The sequence below is a fragment of the Globicephala melas genome, chromosome 14 (genome assembly GCF_963455315.2).
Source record: "Globicephala melas chromosome 14, mGloMel1.2, whole genome shotgun sequence".
Taxonomy (NCBI): Eukaryota; Metazoa; Chordata; class Mammalia; order Artiodactyla; family Delphinidae; genus Globicephala; species Globicephala melas.
The window spans coordinates 38928369-38948578 of NC_083327.1; the positions used below are offsets into that span (position 1 = coordinate 38928369).

General features: G+C 43.8%; 1 protein-coding gene across 4 annotated transcripts in view; it reads left to right on the forward strand.

Moving 5' to 3' along the window:
• The window catches only part of ARMC2 (armadillo repeat containing 2), a 133735-nt gene that overhangs the window by 5716 nt on the left and 107809 nt on the right, over positions 1–20210 (forward strand). For 3 of the 4 annotated variants that reach the window (XM_060283959.1, XM_060283958.1, XM_030882875.2), the window contains exons 2-5: positions 699–959; positions 1442–1514; positions 9605–9776; positions 16892–17093. In XM_060283959.1, coding sequence (XP_060139942.1) covers positions 742–959; positions 1442–1514; positions 9605–9776; positions 16892–17093 — 665 coding nt within the window. In that variant the 5' untranslated portion in view covers positions 699–741. Of the gene's footprint in view, positions 1–698; positions 960–1441; positions 1515–9604; positions 9777–16891; positions 17094–20210 lie in introns of those variants that run through there. The other variant, XM_030882877.2, reaches the window with a different exon arrangement.

Below are 20210 nucleotides of genomic sequence, written 5' to 3' on the forward strand. Positions count from 1 at the left end.
CTGACTGACTTTAATCTTTTTTTTTTTTTTTTTTTTTTTTTTGTGGTACGCGGGCCTCTCACTGTTGTGGCCTCTCTCGTTGTGGAGCACAGGCTCCGGACGCGCAGGCTCAACGGCCATGGCTCACGGGCCCAGCTGCTCTGCGGCATGTGGGATCTTCCCGGACCAGGGCACAAACCCGTGTCCCCTGCATCGGCAGGCAGACTCTCAACCACTGCGCCACTAGGGAAGCCCTAACTTTAATCTTATACTAGCATTTTATGTGGAGGGCTGTGGGAAAAAAAAGGGAAACTTCAGTTAAACATTTTAGCAGAACCCCTCTGCCCTGCCACCCAGTGTGTTTTTTATAGATTGGAGACTATGAGATGGTTTTCCCTTCCTGGGGTGTCTTCTTTCACGATTTATCCTCTTTCTCTCCAGGTTTAGCTTTCACTCTAGGTCCCTTCCCTGCGCGTCATTTCCCTTAATCGCATGTATTCCCAAAGGCATCACTGTGCATGTCAACCTATTTTTTTGAAAGCTCTTTTCCCTTCCTGATCTTCTAAGTGTAACTGTGTGGTAGGTTTTTAATTAAAAGTTGTGATTGTTTTTTCAAGTTTAATATACAGGAATGGTTTAAGTATGTATGGTTGGGTTTGAGCACTCCTTTCTAAATGACTGGATGAAAATAGTTGATATTTTGTACCCTATATTTGCAGGGTGTGGTGTCTGCCTGAAGAACATTGCACTTTAAAAGGAAAGATGCTGTCTCCAAATGATAAAAAGTTAGAAAAGCTAGATCCGTTTTACCGACCTTCAGTGTCCGAGCAGAAGACTAGTGCAGAAATCATAAGTGAAGCACGAAATGCCTTAAGAACTGTTAGGACCCAAAGACCATTTACACCACGGGAAGACCAAAGAAAACTATTTGGACGTGCATCTTCAAGAACACCAGAAAATAGACCCCCGTCTTCCTTCAGGTATTTAAAATTTCTCTTGCCTATACACTCAAGTATATATATGTATGAAGATGACATTTTCCCTTAATTCTGGTTATGGATAGTTGCTTTTCTAAGTGTGACTTCTGCTAATTATACCTCTTATATCTGTTCAAGCTTTCTAAAGATATTTCCAGACCTTGGGTCCAAGACGTTGCTTTGGTTTGAAATGGTTAATAATGATTGTCATACCAACTTTATAAAGTAATATGAACAAAGCTTTAAAAAAAATCACAGTATACATTCCTTCTTTTCATTATTCAATATTTACAATCCTCCTAAAAGCAAGAAAAGAGTTGTTAATAAAATGTTTAAAGTACTATGATTTTTAAAAATCGCTTCTTCCTTAAGGCTTATGCATTGAATGCTTTTACTTGTTTGGGGTCTAGAGTTAACTAACATACTAGAAATTTTTAAAAATGATTCTTTACAAACTAACACTTCTCTTCTGTCTCCTATACTAGCATCCATGCATCCAGTTTTGAGTCCTCTGATTCCAGACCCATCTTTGGCACACGTCTCAGTCCACTAGAGCTTGTGAGTACTTTATATTACCACGGGTGCTATGAAATGGAATTGGCCCCAGTACTTGGAATCAGCACTTCTATATGCTAAGAAAATGATCACATAGACCTAAATGTATTAATAATTTGATATGAAAGCAAATTCTTTTATACTTTTTCAAATATAATGGTTTGTATATAATGAAACACGTTTATTATTCACCTATAGTTTCATAACAAAGAGGAATTTTAGAGATATATAGTAACTTGGCAAACAAATGTTTCACAGTATCTTTTAAATTATGCATATGTATTTTATTTTCAGTAGTTACATATACAAATAAATTATAGATGCATGTACATAATCAAAGATTTGTTACCAAAAAAACCCTCCAGCAGTCTTCCATCCCCTTATTTTTCATTCTCCACTCCCCAGTGCTCTCACTTTAAACTCTTTTGGCACATTCTTTTGGTATTTACATCCAAATTTTTAAATAATAACAGTGTCTTGCTGCTCTCTGACTTAGGAGCTTGAGGAATTATCTAATGACTTCCTGCTAGGGAAGATGAAGATTTAACCCTTGTCTGTCTTCCCACACACCTCCTCACAACACATTCACCCTTTCTGTCCCCACTGCTACTCCCAGTATAGATATATCATAATTTTGGTTAGATCCCTTTTCTCTGAGTGTGATTATATAAATTCTGTTTATAGCTGAGCCTTGAACTAATGATGATTAATGATGATTACTTCTCCTTCCCTGCACCACTCTTTGTTTTCCCTGGTGTTAATAATTGCCTTGCTCTTTTAGTTTTGTATTATTATTGTTTCAACTCCAAACTCTTCTCCAGTGGCCTAAATTTCCTTCATATATTCAGACACATGAGGTATTGATTCATCTCCTTGGAGAACTTTTCACACTCCCTCCTGGACCACTTGCCCTGGGCATCTGCACACAGCTTGCTACTCCTTCCTGTGCTGGTTTTATATTTCCTGTATCCCAAGTCCTCCTTTTTCTTGATTTACTCTTGTTTTAGCAGAGTACTCCCTCCAATAGCTTCTTGAGAAAGGGTGTATGGGAAATAAATTATTTGAGACCTTGACTGCTGTTTTTTCTCTCTGGAAGTTTATAGGATTTTTTCTTTTTGTTCCCAGTGTTCTGAAATGTCCTGATGCTGAGCACTTTCAATGTGAAATCTTGTACCCTTCAGCTCTGGGAAACGTCCTTGAATCATTTTGATGTGTCTTCCCCTCTTTTCTGTTCTTTTTGCCCTTTCTGGAATTTATTATTCGGATATAGGATCCCCTGGACTGGCCCTTCAGTTTTCTTATTTTCTCTTTTCTGGTTCTCATCATTTTTTGGATGAGGCTTTATCTTCTAATCCTTTTATTGAGTCCTTTTCATTTCTGCTATGATATTTTTAATTTCCTAAAGCTTTTCCCCCTCTAAATTATCTTTTTTTAAATATATAGTATTCTGTTCTTATTTAATGGTTGCAGCATCTTATCTCAGTATATTAATGGTAGTTTTGATTTTTTAATTGTTTGCTTCTTTTAAAATCTCTGTTGCTTTTGTGTATGTTGGGGGGAGGGCTTAAAAAAGAAATTTATTTTCTCACAGTTCTGAAGATTAGAAGTTCAAGATCAAGCTGGCAGCAGGGTTGATTTCTTCTCAGATCTTTCTCCTTGGCTTATAGATGGCTATCTTCTTCCTGTGTCATCACATGGTCTGTCCTCTGTGTCTCTGTTGCAGTTTTATATTTGCCTTGGTCTCTCTTTTTTTCGTAAGAGACTCTCTTCTGATAGCTCACGCTGCTTGTTTGGCTGTTCTTATTTGAGAGGGGAAGCATGTGGAATGGATTGGTCAACCCACAGGTGATATCTACGCAAACCTGCATTTAGGGGGATTTGGCTGGGCTGTGTTGTTTGTGAGACCCTCAATAGCAATATCTTTAGGGCTTTCCTTGTGGGCTGCTCAATTCTCTGTAGAATGTTTCTTGGAGGATAAAGACTGGTTGCTAACTGTTGGGCTGTACCCTGCAGGCCTGCAACGCCTGTGCTTGCCCAGCTTTAAGACTGAAGAAAGAGCCCAGAGTCAGCAATAGAGACATCAGTTATAGGGGGCAATTTCTCTGGCTCATTAGTTACCAGGGGAACCAGCAGGGGTGCATGCCCTTCACTTCCCCTTTGATAAGCTATCAGGTGGAGATGTTCTGATCTAAAGACTAGAACAGTCACCAGCTGGGTCAGGGGCGAATATGTAGGAAGGTCAGTCATGTGAGTAGGGTTTAGGTGAAGCAGATGCTGCTCGTGCAGGGGATGTACAGAGAGCAAGAGATCAGTCATTTTGAGTGGCCTGACCATACATACACTGACTTCTAGGAGCCAGGAGGAAGAAGGTAGGAATGCCTAGCATTCAGTATGTCAATATTCAGTTAACATCTATGTTTACATTAAGTATCCTGACTCTTGACTGTGCCTGGTTAGCCTGATTCAGAGACCCTCTGTTTCATCCTCTCCGAAGAACACACTCCCCATCTAATCCTGGGTTCAGTAGCCTGACTGCGTAGAGCTGGGAGGGAAGGAGTTACACAGACTTTCAACCAATTTTCCTTAGGCACCCCTGCCTTTATGCCCCTGCTACCGCAAGTACCTGGTGATACCAGTTCCTTAGACTTTCATGGAACTGGGGCGTCAGTCAAGCTGCTTCTCAATTTTTATTACTGTTTATGTGTGTGTATGTTTGTGTGTGCATATGTTTGGGTTTTTTTGTTTTTTTGCGGTACGTGGGCCTCTCACTGTTGTGGCCTCTCCGGTTGCGGAGCACAGGCTCCGGATGCGCAGGCTCAGCGGCCACGGCTCATGGGCCCAGCCGCTCCGCGGCACGTAGGATCTTCCCGGACCGGGGCACGAACCCGTGTCCCCTGCATGGGCAGGCGGACTCTCAACCACTGCGCCACCAGGGAAGCCCCGTATGTTTGTTTTTGATGAACTATTTTAAAGTAAGTTGTAGCCCTTATAAGACTTTTTCCACAAAAATTTAAGCATGCATCTCATATTAACAGGGACAGTCTCCTACACCACAATGCTATCATCACAGATCAGAAAATTAACGTTACTCAGTGGTATCATTTAATGTATAGTCCGTGCCCAAATGACCCCGATTGTTTCAAAATGCATCATACATTCCCAAAGTACTCATCAAAATGCCTCTGTGAGGAAGATTATACTTGTTCTTATATTGCAGATGACAAAAATAAGATTCCAAAATAGGAAGCATGAACCAGTGTGCAATAAGTATTGTATTTTGTCAGCCATCGTTGACGTCTGGCTTCTTGTACCTACAGCCTTGGAAATCACTTGGGTTTTGAGCCAGCAACAGCAAGAGGGCCCCCGGTTTAGCAGCCCAGTAGGTCTGACTTGTTGCAGAGTGGCTCTCCATTCTACAGTTCTGTCGTTTGACTCCTATGCTTTGTTTTTAATATTGCTGTAATTTGGGGGGACTCACTCTTTCCTAAAAATCTAAATTTTTAGAGTTCACATGGTCCCTGTCAAAGTATAGTTCTTGGACTGCAGGATTAGGTGTTAGGCAAAGATAATGTTGGCATTTGCCTCTGTTTAGGATCACTGCAGTTAAATTTCTTTACCGCAGAATGGTTGGGTGCTATGTGCAAATCAGGCTAAGAATAACTCCAAACTCGTTAGTTTGAGTTTTTTTGTTGGAGTGGATTATTTAAGGGTCTCAGGTATATTTCGTTTTAAACCATAATTAAAGTTTGGAGCTCCCGGTCAAAAAAACCTGAAAGTGGCCTCATAACTACCTCCCCTTCCACCTTTTCTCCTCCTTTCCACTAGACCTTTTAAAGAACCCTTTGACTCTGGTGACCACTAAATTGACGAAGAGGGGAGATCAGGGGCAATGGGAGCCCAGGGAGAGGGAGGGAGGTAACGACCCCTAGAGGGTGGGGGAGGGGTGGTACATACTTAAGTTCCTTAAGGATGCAGTTGCTGAAAGAATTTGTGAAGACCTAAACAATTGAATTTCAGCACTTTTTGGATCTGGGACACTTTCTCAGGCTGGTTTGCCTTTTAATAGTTCCTCATGCAGCCCTCAGGCAGGGAAGAGGGACCCATTCCAGCTCCTACATTTAACAAATCCTCTCAACTCTTTGCACCTGTAGGCTGACAGCTCTCTGTCCCCTCCCCGCCCACCCCCTCCCCTTATTGGCCTGTGCTCCTCCCACAGCCTCCAGCAGGTGTGGGCTGCCTACACTTAGAAGCGCCCTGGGCTTCTGAGAATGACAGGAGAACTGACACTCCTGGTCCCGGCTCACCAGGGTTCCCGTTAGCACCTGTAATCTTACAAGTCAGGGGAAAGCACTGCAGTTTGCAGTCTGCCATGAGCATTTATATCCACCTTCTATGTAGGTGTGCCGTGCACAGCTTTCTCTTTCTCAGCAGCTCTCCCCCTTCCCACGACAGCTCTGAGACGTGGGGCTGTTGTGTAGTGATAGTTATTTCCGTTCTGCCACTCGGGTTAGTTAGCTGATGTTCCGATTTACAGGGTTGTATAAAGTAGGAAAAGAGATTGAGGAAATAGGAAGTTTTGTCTTTCATCATTATCATTGTCAAAACAGAGTTCTCCTTATGTTTCTGAAACTTACAAAGCCTAGTTATTTACACTCCAAGTATTTTTTTTTTTGGCTGCACCATGCGGCATGTGGGATCTTAGTTCCCCGACCAGGGATGGAACCCATGCCCCCTGCAGTGGAAGCATGGAGTCTTAACCACTGGACCACCAGGGAAGTCCCCAGGTATTTTTATTAATTAAACTTTTTACTGACATACTGAAAAGACACAGATCATAAGAGTACCGCTTGATAAATTTACGCAAACTCCACAGACTCGGTAACCAGCATTGAAGAAGAAAGAAACAGGTCATTACCAGCACCCCAGAAACCACCTTCCCAGGGTGACCACCGTCCTGACTTCTCACAGCATAGATTAGTTTCAGCCCGTTTTTGTATTTTATAGGAACCGAGTTCCAAGTATTTGACAAGTAAAACAAAACTGAATATATTTTAAAAAGAAAGGGACTTAGAAGCCCATATATACCTTTGGACTAGGGGAGGTCCAGGGTAAGAAAGAGCAGAATGCGAATGTCAAAGCAGTGTTTTTTCTTTCACTGTTTCTGAAACGGAAGGGTGACATTACAGCAGTGAATCACATGCTGGGAGTGACAGAGGAGGCCAGAGGACCTGTGGAGAAAATCATAGTAATAGAAATGCACCTACAATTGCCACATCCAAAGAGGTGTGTGTGTGTGTGTGTGTGTGTGTGTGTGTGTGTGTGTGTGTGTGTGTGTTCTGTTGCCTTACAGATTAAATTACAGCAACCTTCTGAGATGGGAGGTCTTGGACCCCCTTTTCCAGTCCTCATGTAGAGTGGGACCCCACCTTCCCAGCTGGTGATCCGGAGGAGCCAGGTCAGAAGCTGGTCAGGGCCCACCGTGCTGGGATGAGAGTCAAGGCCAGCCAGACCCCTTAAATATTCTAGGGGGTTTGTCTTCGTTGATTGGGTTGTTCTATGAAAATAGTCTTTCAGTCTTCAAGGGACTCTAGCAGTTTTCTCTAACAGGACAGATCTTGAAATCTGACTTTTCCAGTACCTTGGTTATACGCCAGTCACTGGCTAGTATTATGACACAAAACTTGAGGGAGGTAAGGTTCTCAAGTGAAGATTTAAACCCACTTGCAACATTCTCTGAATTATAAAATGAAGTGAATTTTACAAGAAAAAATTTTTACTCTTGTGCTTCAAAAAAGCCATTTTGCTCCACAGAGTGAAAGAACATTTTGTAGAACCTGACATGATAGAAATTGATGGCTTGTTTCGTTTTCCCTTGGAGAATTAAAAATGCTTCACACGCATCACTTTATATTTTAAGTAGTCCAATGAGGTATAGGTTTAAATGCGATACATAATTTAGTAAAGGTCAGTAGTAAAATGGAACTAATTTTTTATTATGCAAGCAATGACTAATTTTGCACTAGGAAAATAATGCCTTTTATCAAGGAGCAGTTAAGGGGATTTATCTTGCCATCCAGAGATAATTCAGTTATTCCCTTCTGGGTAAAAATTAGCATTGCAAAACCACATTTTCTATTTTATAAGATCGTTTATTTAGTACCCAAAACATTTCTAATAGTTACGGCATCTGTAAAAGCAGCCATTTACTTTGTCTGCGTTATTATTGTTTGGCAGACTTCTCAATCTTTGTTTCAGATGCAAGGTACCTGCAGAGTACAGACATTTTGAGATAAGAAAACCTTGAATCCACACATTCAGTACTGAGAAGGTTATACTTATGTATTTCATCTTTCATAATTAAATGTAGAGCACTTATTTGCCTATATCATACTCTTAGATTTTATTGTTGCTATTAGTTTCATGGCCTAAGTCACATTCTTATGAATATTTTGCAACAAATTAAGGAGGCTGTAAAGTAAACCGACTCTTTATTAAACAAATATAACATAATTTATACAGATAGATGAGTGTTGTCTCCTTCAGAATAAACCCCTCTGAATTCGGGATCTTTTTTCCAGCAAGGTTGCCTCAGGATCTAGGGCCTTAGCTTTTGAGACTTAAAAGTAACGTGGAACCAAATCTGGTAAAGGGTGAGCAGCTTACCGAGATATGCTAGGGAGGGAGCTAGCATATCTTGAGTCTCCATAAGAAGACTTGTATATATATCAGTGTCCCTGCAAGAAGGGAACTGCTGTCTCCATTTGATAGCTGGGCAAGTTCAAAGAAGTAAATGGCCCACCCAAGTTCACATAACTAGTAAGTGGGTTTGATCTCAGAGTCATTTACTCTTCCTGTCTATTATGCTGATTATTTTATTTATGCTTTTTTAACTGTGTTTAGAAGAATGTATCTCTATAGTCATAAAACCGATTTTGGGTTTTATTTGGGTCTGGTTTATGAACCGTTTACAGATGTAAATGACCAAGAGGATATAAAAAATATTTTGAAAAATGTTACCGTTATTGAAATAAGCAGATTCTTGAGAGGAGAACACTAATATAGATGTCTGTGTTCTATTAATGTATATGAGAAAATGAGTGAAATTCTGTGTCATATATGATAGATGACCTCACCCATTTTTCTAAATTATCTGACTTGAATGTCACACTAGATTTTTAAAAAATTTGTTAATTAACCTATTGGATTGAGAGTCACTCACTTCACACAGTATGTAAGTGATTTGAGGAACTTTAACTTGATTACTTTTGGCTAGAGAGCTAGAAGCACTTGCTGCATAAGATTGTGCTTTCATAGACAGATAATCTTGTTGCCTTGGGCCACCAGGCAACACCACCAGGCAAAAAGTGGGAGTTTAGGCCCCTGTGAGGCTGCGGCCCCAGGTTGGGTTGGAGGCCACTGCCACCTGGAGGTTAGGCCAGAGGGTGCTCTGGGTGGCACAGTGCTTGGTGCAGGTGGTTTTAAGTCTTTAAGGAACTGGAATTTTGCTAGTAATGTCCCTTTTCTAAGGGTATCAGCATAGAATTTTTGAGATGTAGCAAATAAAACATTTTCATATCATAAGTCCAAGACTACTTATTGCTCTTCTTTTTTGTGACTTTTTAATCTACATTATTAAAAATTTTTTTATATCATTAAAAAGATACTTCTGTCAAGTCCAAAATATATAAAGGTAGTATTTAAATTCCACACAGTTCTTGGCACATGTGGGTGCCCAATAAATGTTTTCTGAGCTGAATCGAACACAAAAATTTACAAAGTATGTTGAATGTACTATACCATATTTTATAGTCTCTTGTAGAGATCTGTTTGCTGGCATGGGTAAACCTTTTTTTTTCAAATACACCAAGCAGGACAGTAGAGTATTTCATACAATATAATTGACAAAACAATGAAAAAGTGTTATATACCTGACACATTAAGCAAGGTGGGCCAACGAGACGGAGAACCAGGGGGCTGGGGAGAAGCCAGGCAGGAAGCCCTGTGCTCCTCTGGAAGTGTCAGGGCCAACTCTGCGTGGTGAGTCTTATTCAAGACAAACTCATGCCAATCATTTAAAAAAAATCTCTTTCCAGAAACCAAAACCTCCAGCATCTCCTGCCACAGAAGAGGATCCCTGCCATTCCTTTCCAAAACCCCCAGTGGACCCCACGAAGATTAGAAGGATAAGCAGTGCCCGGGCGCGCTTACACAGGGCGGCCTCGCAGGGGGCTCTTCTGCCAGACATGACCCTTCCTCCTGCTCAGCGTAAGGCCACGTAACATCCTTTAAAACCTGGGGCAAGCATGTTTCTTGAGTTTGCACACAAGAGTTATTTTTATATGATGTTTTTCAAACTGCACATGATTTTTATGTTAACTTCATTAATCTTGTGCAAAAGCTGGTTAAGAAACATTTTATGGGTGTTTATTAAGGTTTTTTTAAAAAAAGTTACTTGGGGCTTCCCTGGTGGCGCAGTGGTTGGGGGTCCACCTGCCGATGCAGGGGACGCGGGTTCATGCCCCGGTCCGGGAAGATCCCACATGCCGCGGAGCGGCTGGGCCCGTGAGCCACGGCCGCTGAGCCTGCGCGTCCGGAGCCTGTGCTCCGCAACGGGAGAGGCCACAGCAGTGAGAGGCCCGCGTACCGCAAAAAAAAAAGAAAAGTTACTTTGTAGAAAAAGAATATTAGGATAAGTGTTCTTTAATGAATGCATTTACCTATTGATATATTGGAAATCATTTCTAAATTAGAGTTCAAAAAGTTGTTAATTTCATTAGGCATATTTAAGATTCATATAATGTACGCTAAGCTTAGGTCTTTGAAAATACCTTTCTGATCCCATGTGAAAATGTAACCACAAGTTGAATGGGGCTTATCCTGTGGCCACAGAAGTGCTGGCATGTATCTAAACCTGGAAACAGAGAAGCTAAAAACCTCACATCCTAAGGAATGCCCCCAATAATTGGAATCACCCCCTGTCCAGGGCACACTAAGAGTTTTTCAAACTGTAGGAAATGTCCGATTAGTTGGATGACAATCGATTTAGTGGATCACACCAACATTTAAAACAATGAAGTAGAATAAAATAGAATGGAAAATGTCAGGGCACATTGCAGACAATAAACGCTAGTATGGCTTCAAGGACTTTATTTCAGTCACGTACACGTGTGTTCAGGATCATATTACAAGTTTACTATACATTATATTTACATTACAAATTTATCATTACTATATGTAGCCCCAAAAGTTAGAAATCCCCTTTAACAGGGGCTGATAGAATTGGCCCTCCTTCAGTCAACAGGATTGATGAAGAGGAGGGATAGGTTTACACTCAGAGAGAGGAGATAATCTGAAGATGATCCCCAAAGTTACAAGCCACCACCTTAGGATCCTACTTGTTTGACATACAAGCCTTTTCTTTTAATTAGTCACCAACATTTAAATGTAGAAGATCTCATGGAAGAATCTAGATGTATGACTTTTTGTGAAAAATTGGAAGATCTGGCAAGCGCTGGGCCGCTTTCTGTGCAGCCCCCATGGGGAGTGATTGAGCTGAGTAGCCCCCAGCCCCATTAGCCCGGGATATGATCTGCAGTCCCCATGTCTCCCCTGCCCACTGCACTCATTTTCCTGTCTGGTCCCTAATGATCCCTGATGCAGCTGAAGAGGTACAATCAAGGAGAAAGGAAAAGACAGAGACAGCGCAGGGTGTGCGTGCCACACCTCGAAGGCGTACGGAGTGTGTAATGAGGCAATCTGCCTTACCTTGATGTCCCAGTTTGTTTCTCTTCTAACAGTCAATCAGGTATTTATTGAGCCCCTACTAACTGCCAGGTGCCAGTCTAGGCCAACAGAGTCCTGCCCTCAAAGAGCTCATGAGGGGAGACAGGCGATAAACTGGAAAGCCAAGAAGTAAGACAGCAGTTGGGTTCTGAGTGCTGAGAAGAAGGTGAGCTAGATGCTGGGCTAGGGAGTGACTGTGGCAGGAGGAATCGTGTCACCTCTGGAAGGTGTCCTTGAGGAGGTGGCCTCTGAGTTGAAATGTGAATAATGAGGAGAAGGCAGCCGGGCGGAAATCTGTAAACACAGTGCCCAGGCTGAAGCTGAGGCCGGAGATGGGCGCAGACTTGGCTGGTGGACCCCAAGGCCCATGTGGCTGGAAGGGGGAGGGAGCTGAGGACACAGGGCCCAGTCAGGGCCGGGCCAGGGGGGACATGGCCAGGACTTTATTCTTCCTGCAGTGAAAAGCCAGGGCAGGGTTTGAGCAAGGGAGAGACATCATCTGATTTCTGTTTCTTAATAGTAGCTGCACGTTTAGACTCACCCGAGGGACTTTTCAGATGTTGCACCACCAGGGCCCCAGTCAGACCAGTTACATCAGAAAGCATTGGTACTTACGGGAGCCGAGTCCTTGCCAAGGTGAGAGGCAACGGGCTCGGGAGCCACGGTGCAGGGTGAGGTCAGACTCGGATAGGAACAGGGTCACTTCTTGTAAACAGGATGGCAGAGCCGAGTGAGGGTTGCTGAGCTGTTGTTTATCAGCTGTTTTTGCTTCTGAGCCTGAATGCCGCACACATTTAACTCTCGGTGGCTTCCATTTGAAAATCCTGTTGCTTGCTGAGCTGTTGCCATGTGTGTGAAGGTGACAGGAGAGACAGATGTTTCCCCACCAGCCGAGGCACGTCCCTGTTTCTGTTCTTCCATCCACCCTGTGGGCAGTTGCCCCCTTCACCACTCCCATCATCCCTGGGGTCTGCGTCAGCACCCAGGAAACAGAGGCAGTAAAAAGTCATTGTCTTTTAAAAGCACACATCACCCAATTTAAAAAACCATTCTAATGCTCCAGCCTTGGACTCATTTTCCTTTGTACAGGAGCTCCTGGGCTTGTTTCAGAGTCCCTATTGTTTAGAAAAGGTATCCTTTGTTGGGTAACAGGCTCTAAAGGCCTGTGGTGGAGACTGAGACAGAGGGAATGTCCCTGCCCCTGGTGTGAAGTCATTAGTAGCTGACACCTCCCCAGGCAGGGCTGGTTTGGTGCCGTGGCAGGTTTGGAATTCCTGTTTGAAGAAAGTGAAAGAAAAGATGTGTGTCGTCGTGTTTGTAGGGCCAGCAGTTTAATCACTTGTGTTCAAATAGGGTTTTTGGCTGGAGGTGACCGTGTTGCTAACGCCCCCCTTACTCCAGCTGGACGGAGACCGCAGTGCAGGCTCCACCTTCTCACGATCTCTTTCGTCTTAGCCGCCATGGACAGGCTTCCTATGTGGGCTTCCTAAATATCCCCGGGTCTGTATTCTCCATCCCAACACTGCCCCACTGCTTTTATCACCTCTTGCCTTGTCCCTGGTCATCCAGCGCTCCTTTCCTGCTCCACCCTCCGCTCGCTGGGGGGCTGCAGGTGGGTCAGCACAAGGACCCTGGCCCTTGGAGCAGCAGAACGTGGGCACCAAGCGCCCGCGCAGACATGGCTGTGAGCAGCTGCCTTGTCCCTTCATCCCAGTGGGCCATGAAAGACGATGGTTTTCTCTCCGTGTGCCATAAGGGACAAGAGGTCAGGAAGCAAATAAAAATTAGATTTGCATCATCTTCTTGCTGAAAACCTTTCAGAGGGCCCCCCGTGCCTAAAGGAGAGCTTGCCAAACAGTTCCAGGGAACACTTTTGGCAAAAATATTAATAGCTTTTCCTTGGAGGAAGGGTCCTGTGCTCAACCTGTGCCTACTTCCCCTCCCTCTTGGAGAGCCACAGTGCACGTGAGCATAGTAAAGGGTGGGGAAGGCCATCTAGTAAAGTCACCTGTTTCGTTTAAATTCAGCCCAGCATTTTACAAACCTACTTGACTGTGGAATCTGTCTTTTGGGGAACACAGTTTGGGAAACACCGACCTAGCGCAGAAGTTGGCAAACTTCTTCTGTAAAGGGCCAGAGAGTGAATGTTTTAGACCTAGTGGGCCATAGAGTCTCTGTTCAACCTACTCAACTCTGCATTGCAGCAGACTGATTTATGGCTGCTAAAATTCGAATTTCATATAATTTTCACATGTTACAAAATATTGTTCTTTTGATTTCTTTTTTTTTTTTTGCTCAACCATTTAAAAATATAAAAGCCATTCTTAGCTTGCAGGCTATACAGAAACAGGGGGCAGGCCAGATTTGGTGGGGCTGCAGTTTGCTGACTCCTGGTCCAGGGGATGAAATCTTCACTGTGCAGCGTGCATAGTTCTGCCCCAGCCTAACATTCCAGGCCCTTCTCGCCCCTCTCCTTTGCCTGCCTACACCCCCTGCCTCTGGTCTGCGCACCAGCAATATGGAACCCTTAGAGTTCCCCACACCCATCCTGCTGTTTCATGCCTCATGCCGTCTGCTATATAATTCGCTGGACACAGGCATAATGAGAATGGAGCTCTTTGTTCAAAAATCGTTTAGAATTTCAAGATGGCAACAGCAAATCATTAAACCAAGTTCAAGGCCCTTCTAAGCATGGGGTCCTGCTTGACTGTACAGCTTCGACACACTTGAAGCTGACTCTCACGCCAGACTTTTGTTCCCTTTTCTCAGAACTCTTTTTTGGCCTCCTATTAACCCTTTGGAATGCTTTTCAGGCTCCATCTTCTCTATGAATCTTTCCCTGACCAACTCCAACCCCTCAGGACTCCCTTGCTCTCTTACTCGTCCTTACCTGGCGCAGACCACACTGTACTGAATCTCTGTCTGGACGCATCTGCCTCTCTGTTTCCCCTACTAGACTGAACAACTTCAGTAGGAAAAGTGGTTTTCTCTATTTGAAGCCCGAGAGCATGAAACAGGGTGTAGTCTATAGTAAGTGCCAAAGAAAATATCTGTGAAACAGGACAGTTCCTACACGGTAAGGCTACTGGTTGTAGAATCCTTTTGAAGTGTACCATGATCTGTTACAAAATTAGTACAACGTGCTGCACATATTTTCCAGAGAGACCTAGAGCATCGTTACTCATGTTCAGTTGAATGGTGGACATCTAGCAGGAGTAAGAGTGAGCCCCGGGGCCACTTTTTTTTTTTTTTTTTTTTTTTTTGGCTGTACTTGGGCCTCTCACTGTTGTGGCCTCTCCCGCTGCGGGGCACAGGCTCCGGACGCGCAGGCTCAGCGGCCATGGCTCACGGGCCCAGCCGCTCTGCGGCATGTGGGATCTTCCCGGACCGGGGCACAAACCCATGTCCCCTGCATCGGCAGGCGGACTTTCAACAACTGCGCCACTAGGGAAGCCCGCCGGGGCCACTCTTCGCTGTAGTAATAACTGACAGCTCGCTCCAGTAGCTTGTGAAGACAGAGGGACTGCAGCTCCTCCATCCACAAGTAGGGTTGCATTTTTCCCTCTAGGACAGAAGCTCCATGGCGGCTGGGACTTCTCAGTTCACCACTAGACCACCAGCCCCTGCAACAGCATCTGGCACATGGCAGTGGATGCTTCATAAATATTTGTGGAGTAAAAGAAACGAATACTAAAATATAGGGACAGGCTAACAGTGCTTTGTAATCTAAAATGAAGTATGTGCGTTGTAATTCAGACCTAAAGATATTTAAGGTTGTCTGGTGCTGTGGAGAGAGCCCTGGACTAGAAGTCAGGATTCGTGGGTTCCATTAATAATAATGATCATAACTTCTGGGTTTTGAGTGTGCTAGCACCACAGAAGTCACTTTACCAGGCCATTATCACTTGGGACCACTTGAGGAAGGGGAGAGAAGCTGAGTGAGCTGCCTGCATCACACAGCCTGTACTTGACCCCAAGTCTGATGGAATGCCAAGCCCATGCTCTCCCCACCATACAGTCTCGGCTCTCCCCGAACCTGCTCTGTGACCTTAGACTGGTCACCTTACCTTTTGGGTTCTCCATTTTCTCATCTGAAAAATGAAGGTTAGACTAGCCAATCTCTAAGGTTCCTTTCTGTTGTAAAATTCAGTGTTTGGAAAGCACGGAGCTTAGAGGAGCAGACGAGGTGGATTTGTTATTGTTGGTTTTTATTGGTTTGATGGTTCAAGTGCAGAAAAGGAAACCTTGAGTCATTTTGGAAAAGCTTGCAAAACTGTTTCTCTATATGAAGCTCATCCCTCTTGCCCCTTTGAAAAACATATTTTATCACGGACTAGAGTATAGTAGCAGCATCGTGGGTAAGCTCTTCCTAATGTCAATTTGCTGATGAAGAAACAGTGTTGTATTTTAAGTCTAAGGATCTGTAGCCGTAAACACAGTAGGTGTTTCAGTTCAGAGACTGGACTTCCTTTTTGCAACTTTATCTTATTCCTTTTTAGAAAGCCTTCTAAGTGTTTCAGTGCCCTCCTGTGTCCCCGCCTGGGAGTCGTCTGCTGGGCCTCCAAGAGCCGGCCCCTGCTTCTCTGATCACCTTTCTCCTCCCCTTCCCGTCACACACTCCACTTGAGCATGCCAGGCACACTCCTGCCTTTGGGCCTCCGCACGAGCTGTTCCCTCTGCTGGAAATACTGTCCCTCATCATCTGGTGGCTTGATGCCTTACCTCCAGTAAGGGTTTGCCTGCCATGCCCACCTGTTCAAAATTGCTACCTGCCCCAATTCCCAATCCCCTTTTACCCTTCTCCACTTTTCTACTTTTGCTTTTTTTCCATAGCACTTATTATCTATATACTTCATTTATTATGGTCTGTTACTTATTGTCTATTGTGTAAACAGGTGTATTGTTAGGATGTAAGCCCTATGAGGGCAGGGATCTTTGTTCTGTCACTAATGCATCCCAAGTGCTTAGGACAGTGCCTGACATCAGGAAGGTACTCAGTAAATATTTCTGAATGAAAAGTTACTAACATGATCAAATTCAGGAAGAAGAATTGTTATGGGACACAGAAGTATTTATGTGGACTTAGGTAGTTCATAAACCTCAATTAGAGTATTTACCTACAGGTAGACTCAAAGCTAATAGAGCTAAGATTCTATCCATTTTTACCTGCTGTATTGATGATGTCAAACCTAAAATAGTGGTGAGGTCTTGCATACGTTCAGGGAGGCTTTATCCGTACAATTCCAGACTTGATCACTATAAGTCATATGTAGTTTTTTTTTTTTTTTTTTTTTTGCGGTACACGGGCTCTCACTGTTGTGGCCTCTCCCGTTGCGGAGCACAGGCTCCGGACGCGCAGACTCAGCGGCCATGGCTCACGGGCCCAGCTGCTCCGCGGCATGTGGGATCCTCCTGGACCGGGACACAAACCCATGTCCCCTGCATTGGCAGGCGGACTCTCAACCACTGCGCCACCAGGGAAGCCCCACATGTAGTTTTAAAATTGTATAAATTCTTGGATTGAAAAAAATATATTGAAAGGTAGTGATTCCTAAAATAAGAAATGCTTTGACAAAACATTTCCTTGGTTATTACAGCAAAGAGAGTGGAATCCAAAGAAACAGTTACGATGGGGGACTCTATGGTGAAAATACATGGGATTTATTTAACAGAATCAAATGCCATTGGCCACTTGAGTCACCCACCTCAGCTAACGTATGACGGAGACTTCGGTGAAATCAAGGAGCAAGAAATTTTCAAAGGGGCAGCATCCTTGCCATCTCATCTCAGAAGGGGAAGGTCAGTATTCTTTTCATTTAACTTTCCAGTCAGGACAACTATGTCATTTACCAGTTTGCTCTCTGTCTTATGTAGATGATTGATTTGCATTTTCCCCTTTTATGTAAACAAAATTTAAGTTAATGATGCATGAGTAGGGAGAGATGTCTTCTCACAGCTGAATGGGGTTGATTTTACATCTCCCTCTTTAATCCTCAGGAAAACAGTCATACCTGCCAAAGTGCTGCTTTGATAGGACTGTCAGAATAACGTCTCTGCTTTATTTGGGCTGTTCTAGCAAGCCCTTGAGTGATGACTGATCATTCTGTTTGTGTTACTTGGGATTCTTGCCCGGGCTGGAATGTCTCATTACCTCCCTTTAGGTTAGTTCGCTGTTGTTGACTCCACCAAAGAGTGGACACTTGATTTATTTTATTCTGCAGTAGAAACTTGGATTAGAATATTTATTTTGGAAACTAATAGTTAAAACAGAAGAGTCCTGTGGATTTCTCTTATCTATGATATCTCACTACTAATCCCTCATAAAATGAATGATTGAGGATTACTCTATTTCATACCATGTTCCTAGATAAGGCTTTTTTCACCCCAGTCTGTGATCCTTTCACTCCCATCCCATCTAGGAACCCCTAAATTCATACCGTGTTCCTGTGTAGGGCTTTCTAGGCTTCCCCTAGGAAATTGAGGAGCAATTTTCCTACCATATTAAGAAGTTGTAGAGAATGTTCACTGTATGGACTGTGTGAATTCTTACACTGGTATTTCCCTAAAGAAGCCTTGACTAACTGGGGAACCAGGGTGGGGAACAGAGCAGGCTCTGTTTTCCAGTCCCAGCCAGTAGTGATGCTAAGATAGGCAGAAGGTCTTGCACTGGACAGGGGCACTCAGTTAAGAGATATTTTTCTACGACTTTCCATTGGGTCATTGTGGGCAACTGCCCAGTTCGAATTTGCTTAACAAGATTAAATTCCATGGGCCATTTTAAGACCAAATGCTTGTTGCCCTCACTTAGATTTGGGTCTGACTTTGGCTTGTCCACATGTTGTGTGCTTAAAACTCCTCCCACCCCTACTGGCTGCTTGGCAGCGGGTTAGTTTAGCTGAACTGACCTTGTCTGCTGACACAGCCTGAAGAGCTTTGCACACACAGAATTTATATTAGGCAACCTAGTAGTCCTTGTAATGTCGCTTTGCATTCAGAACATTTTTTAAATTAAAGTAAAAATGAAATGTCTCCTTAAGTGGAAGAGGACTTCAAATTGGGACTTTGGGAGTTGAGCACAAAACATCAAACTAGCCATTGCGACAAATCTTTTCCAGTTAGTGAATAAGAATAGGCTGCGGACCTCAGAGCTTAAACATAAAAGGCAGCAGCAAAACTTGTGTTTCTTTCAGCACTGAACTGAAAAGGAAACATTTATCTTGCTGCACCCATCCTTACAGTAATTAAAGTTGACTAGGAAAAACCAGACAAGAGCTGTTTTCTTTTTTCTTTTTTCTTCTTGCAAGCCTTCAGATGTTGCAGAATAATCTGGCAAGCCAGGGTTCATTATGTCTTCCTCAGTCTGGGACAGCAAAGGCATTTTCAGTTACATATTTTATCCCACGAACAGCAAAGGAGAAATCAGTTAGGGGCTAGAGGCACTTCTTCCTGACTGTCCAAAATTATGAGGCACTGGCGGCAGCACTAATTGTTTTCTTTTTGCCTTGTTAGGATGGCTTTTGCATCGTATAGTGATTGCGTCTGTTTTGGGTTTGCCATACACCCTGGCAAGTTTAACTTCCAGTAACATTTTGGCTTTCGGAATCTTCACCTCCTTTAGTCATTGGATGGAACTTTTGCTGAGGTGATTCCCCCACAAAATATTTTTATACAGTAGGATTAAAACAAACCGGAAAATGGAAACTATTCGCAGTTCTTTCACTAATTACATTTGTGAATCAGTCTGGAACACTTGATAGTTGTTTCTGGTAAACATTTAAGTGAATAATTCCAAGAAATGATCTTTGCTCTGCAGTGGAGTATTCCCAGTCTTGATGCTAAAGCCCTACCCTCAATTAACATGTTTCCATGTTTACACCAGAAAGTGGAAAATGAAGACTCTTGTCAGTGAACTGGGCTGGCAGGAGAAGGGAGGGAAGGGATTGCGTAAGTGGAAGAGGGGGCAGCAGGAACCGACAGTGGGCTGAGGGCTGAGAAGGAGTGCGAGCAGCTTGTGTAGGGGACAGAGGAAGTGAGGTCACGCTCCCCGCGCAGGGTCCTTGCTGCCAGTCCAGCGTGGGAGCCTCCACCTTCATGTCAGGACTTCTTGGGCCAGGGAGAGAAAGGAGTAGTTTAATTCAATGAAACCACATTGATTTTAGGGAAACCTATAATTTAGAATAAGCTCAGACCTGGGATGGACTGGAGTTTAACTTTATGCTGGTCATGATGGAAAAAGGACTTGCTGGGCTTCCCTGGTGGCGCAGTGGTTGAGAGTCCGCCTGCCGATGCAGGGGACACGGGTTCGTGCCCTGCTTCGGATAGATCCCACATGCCGCGGAGCGGCTGGGCCCGTGAGCCATGGCCGCTGAGCCTGCGCGTCTGGAGCCTGTGCTCCGCAATGGGAGAGGCCACAGCAGTGAGAGGCCCGCGTACCGCCAAAAAAAAAAAAATGCTGAGCAAGGCATCATTGCAAGCAAGGTGGGCGGGGGGCGGGGAGGAAGCACTCTCTCACTTTCCAGAAGAGAATGCAATCTCTAGCCCCTATTGAACTGTCGTCTTCAAACAGCGTGCCAGTTACGACAGTCTGTGTGTCCGTTTGAGGATTCAGTCAAGGTTTGGCAGGCCTGCTCTTAACAACACTCTGTCTTCTCTTACTTTATGTTGCCATGTTTTGAAAATAGCTTCCATTAGAATATGTCTGTGTGTATATCTCCATCCATCATCCATCCGGTGGTTCTATCTGATGAACCCCTTTATACATCTGCTTTTTAAAACCTTTTAAGGCTTTCTGTATAAACATTGTTCAAACTCTCGTGGTTTGGAAGTGTGATTTTTAGGAGGAAAGCCCAACAGCATTCAGTTGTGGAGAGTCGAGAACTCTTTGTTGGGGGACCAGAGTCTGTGGATTTAGGATTG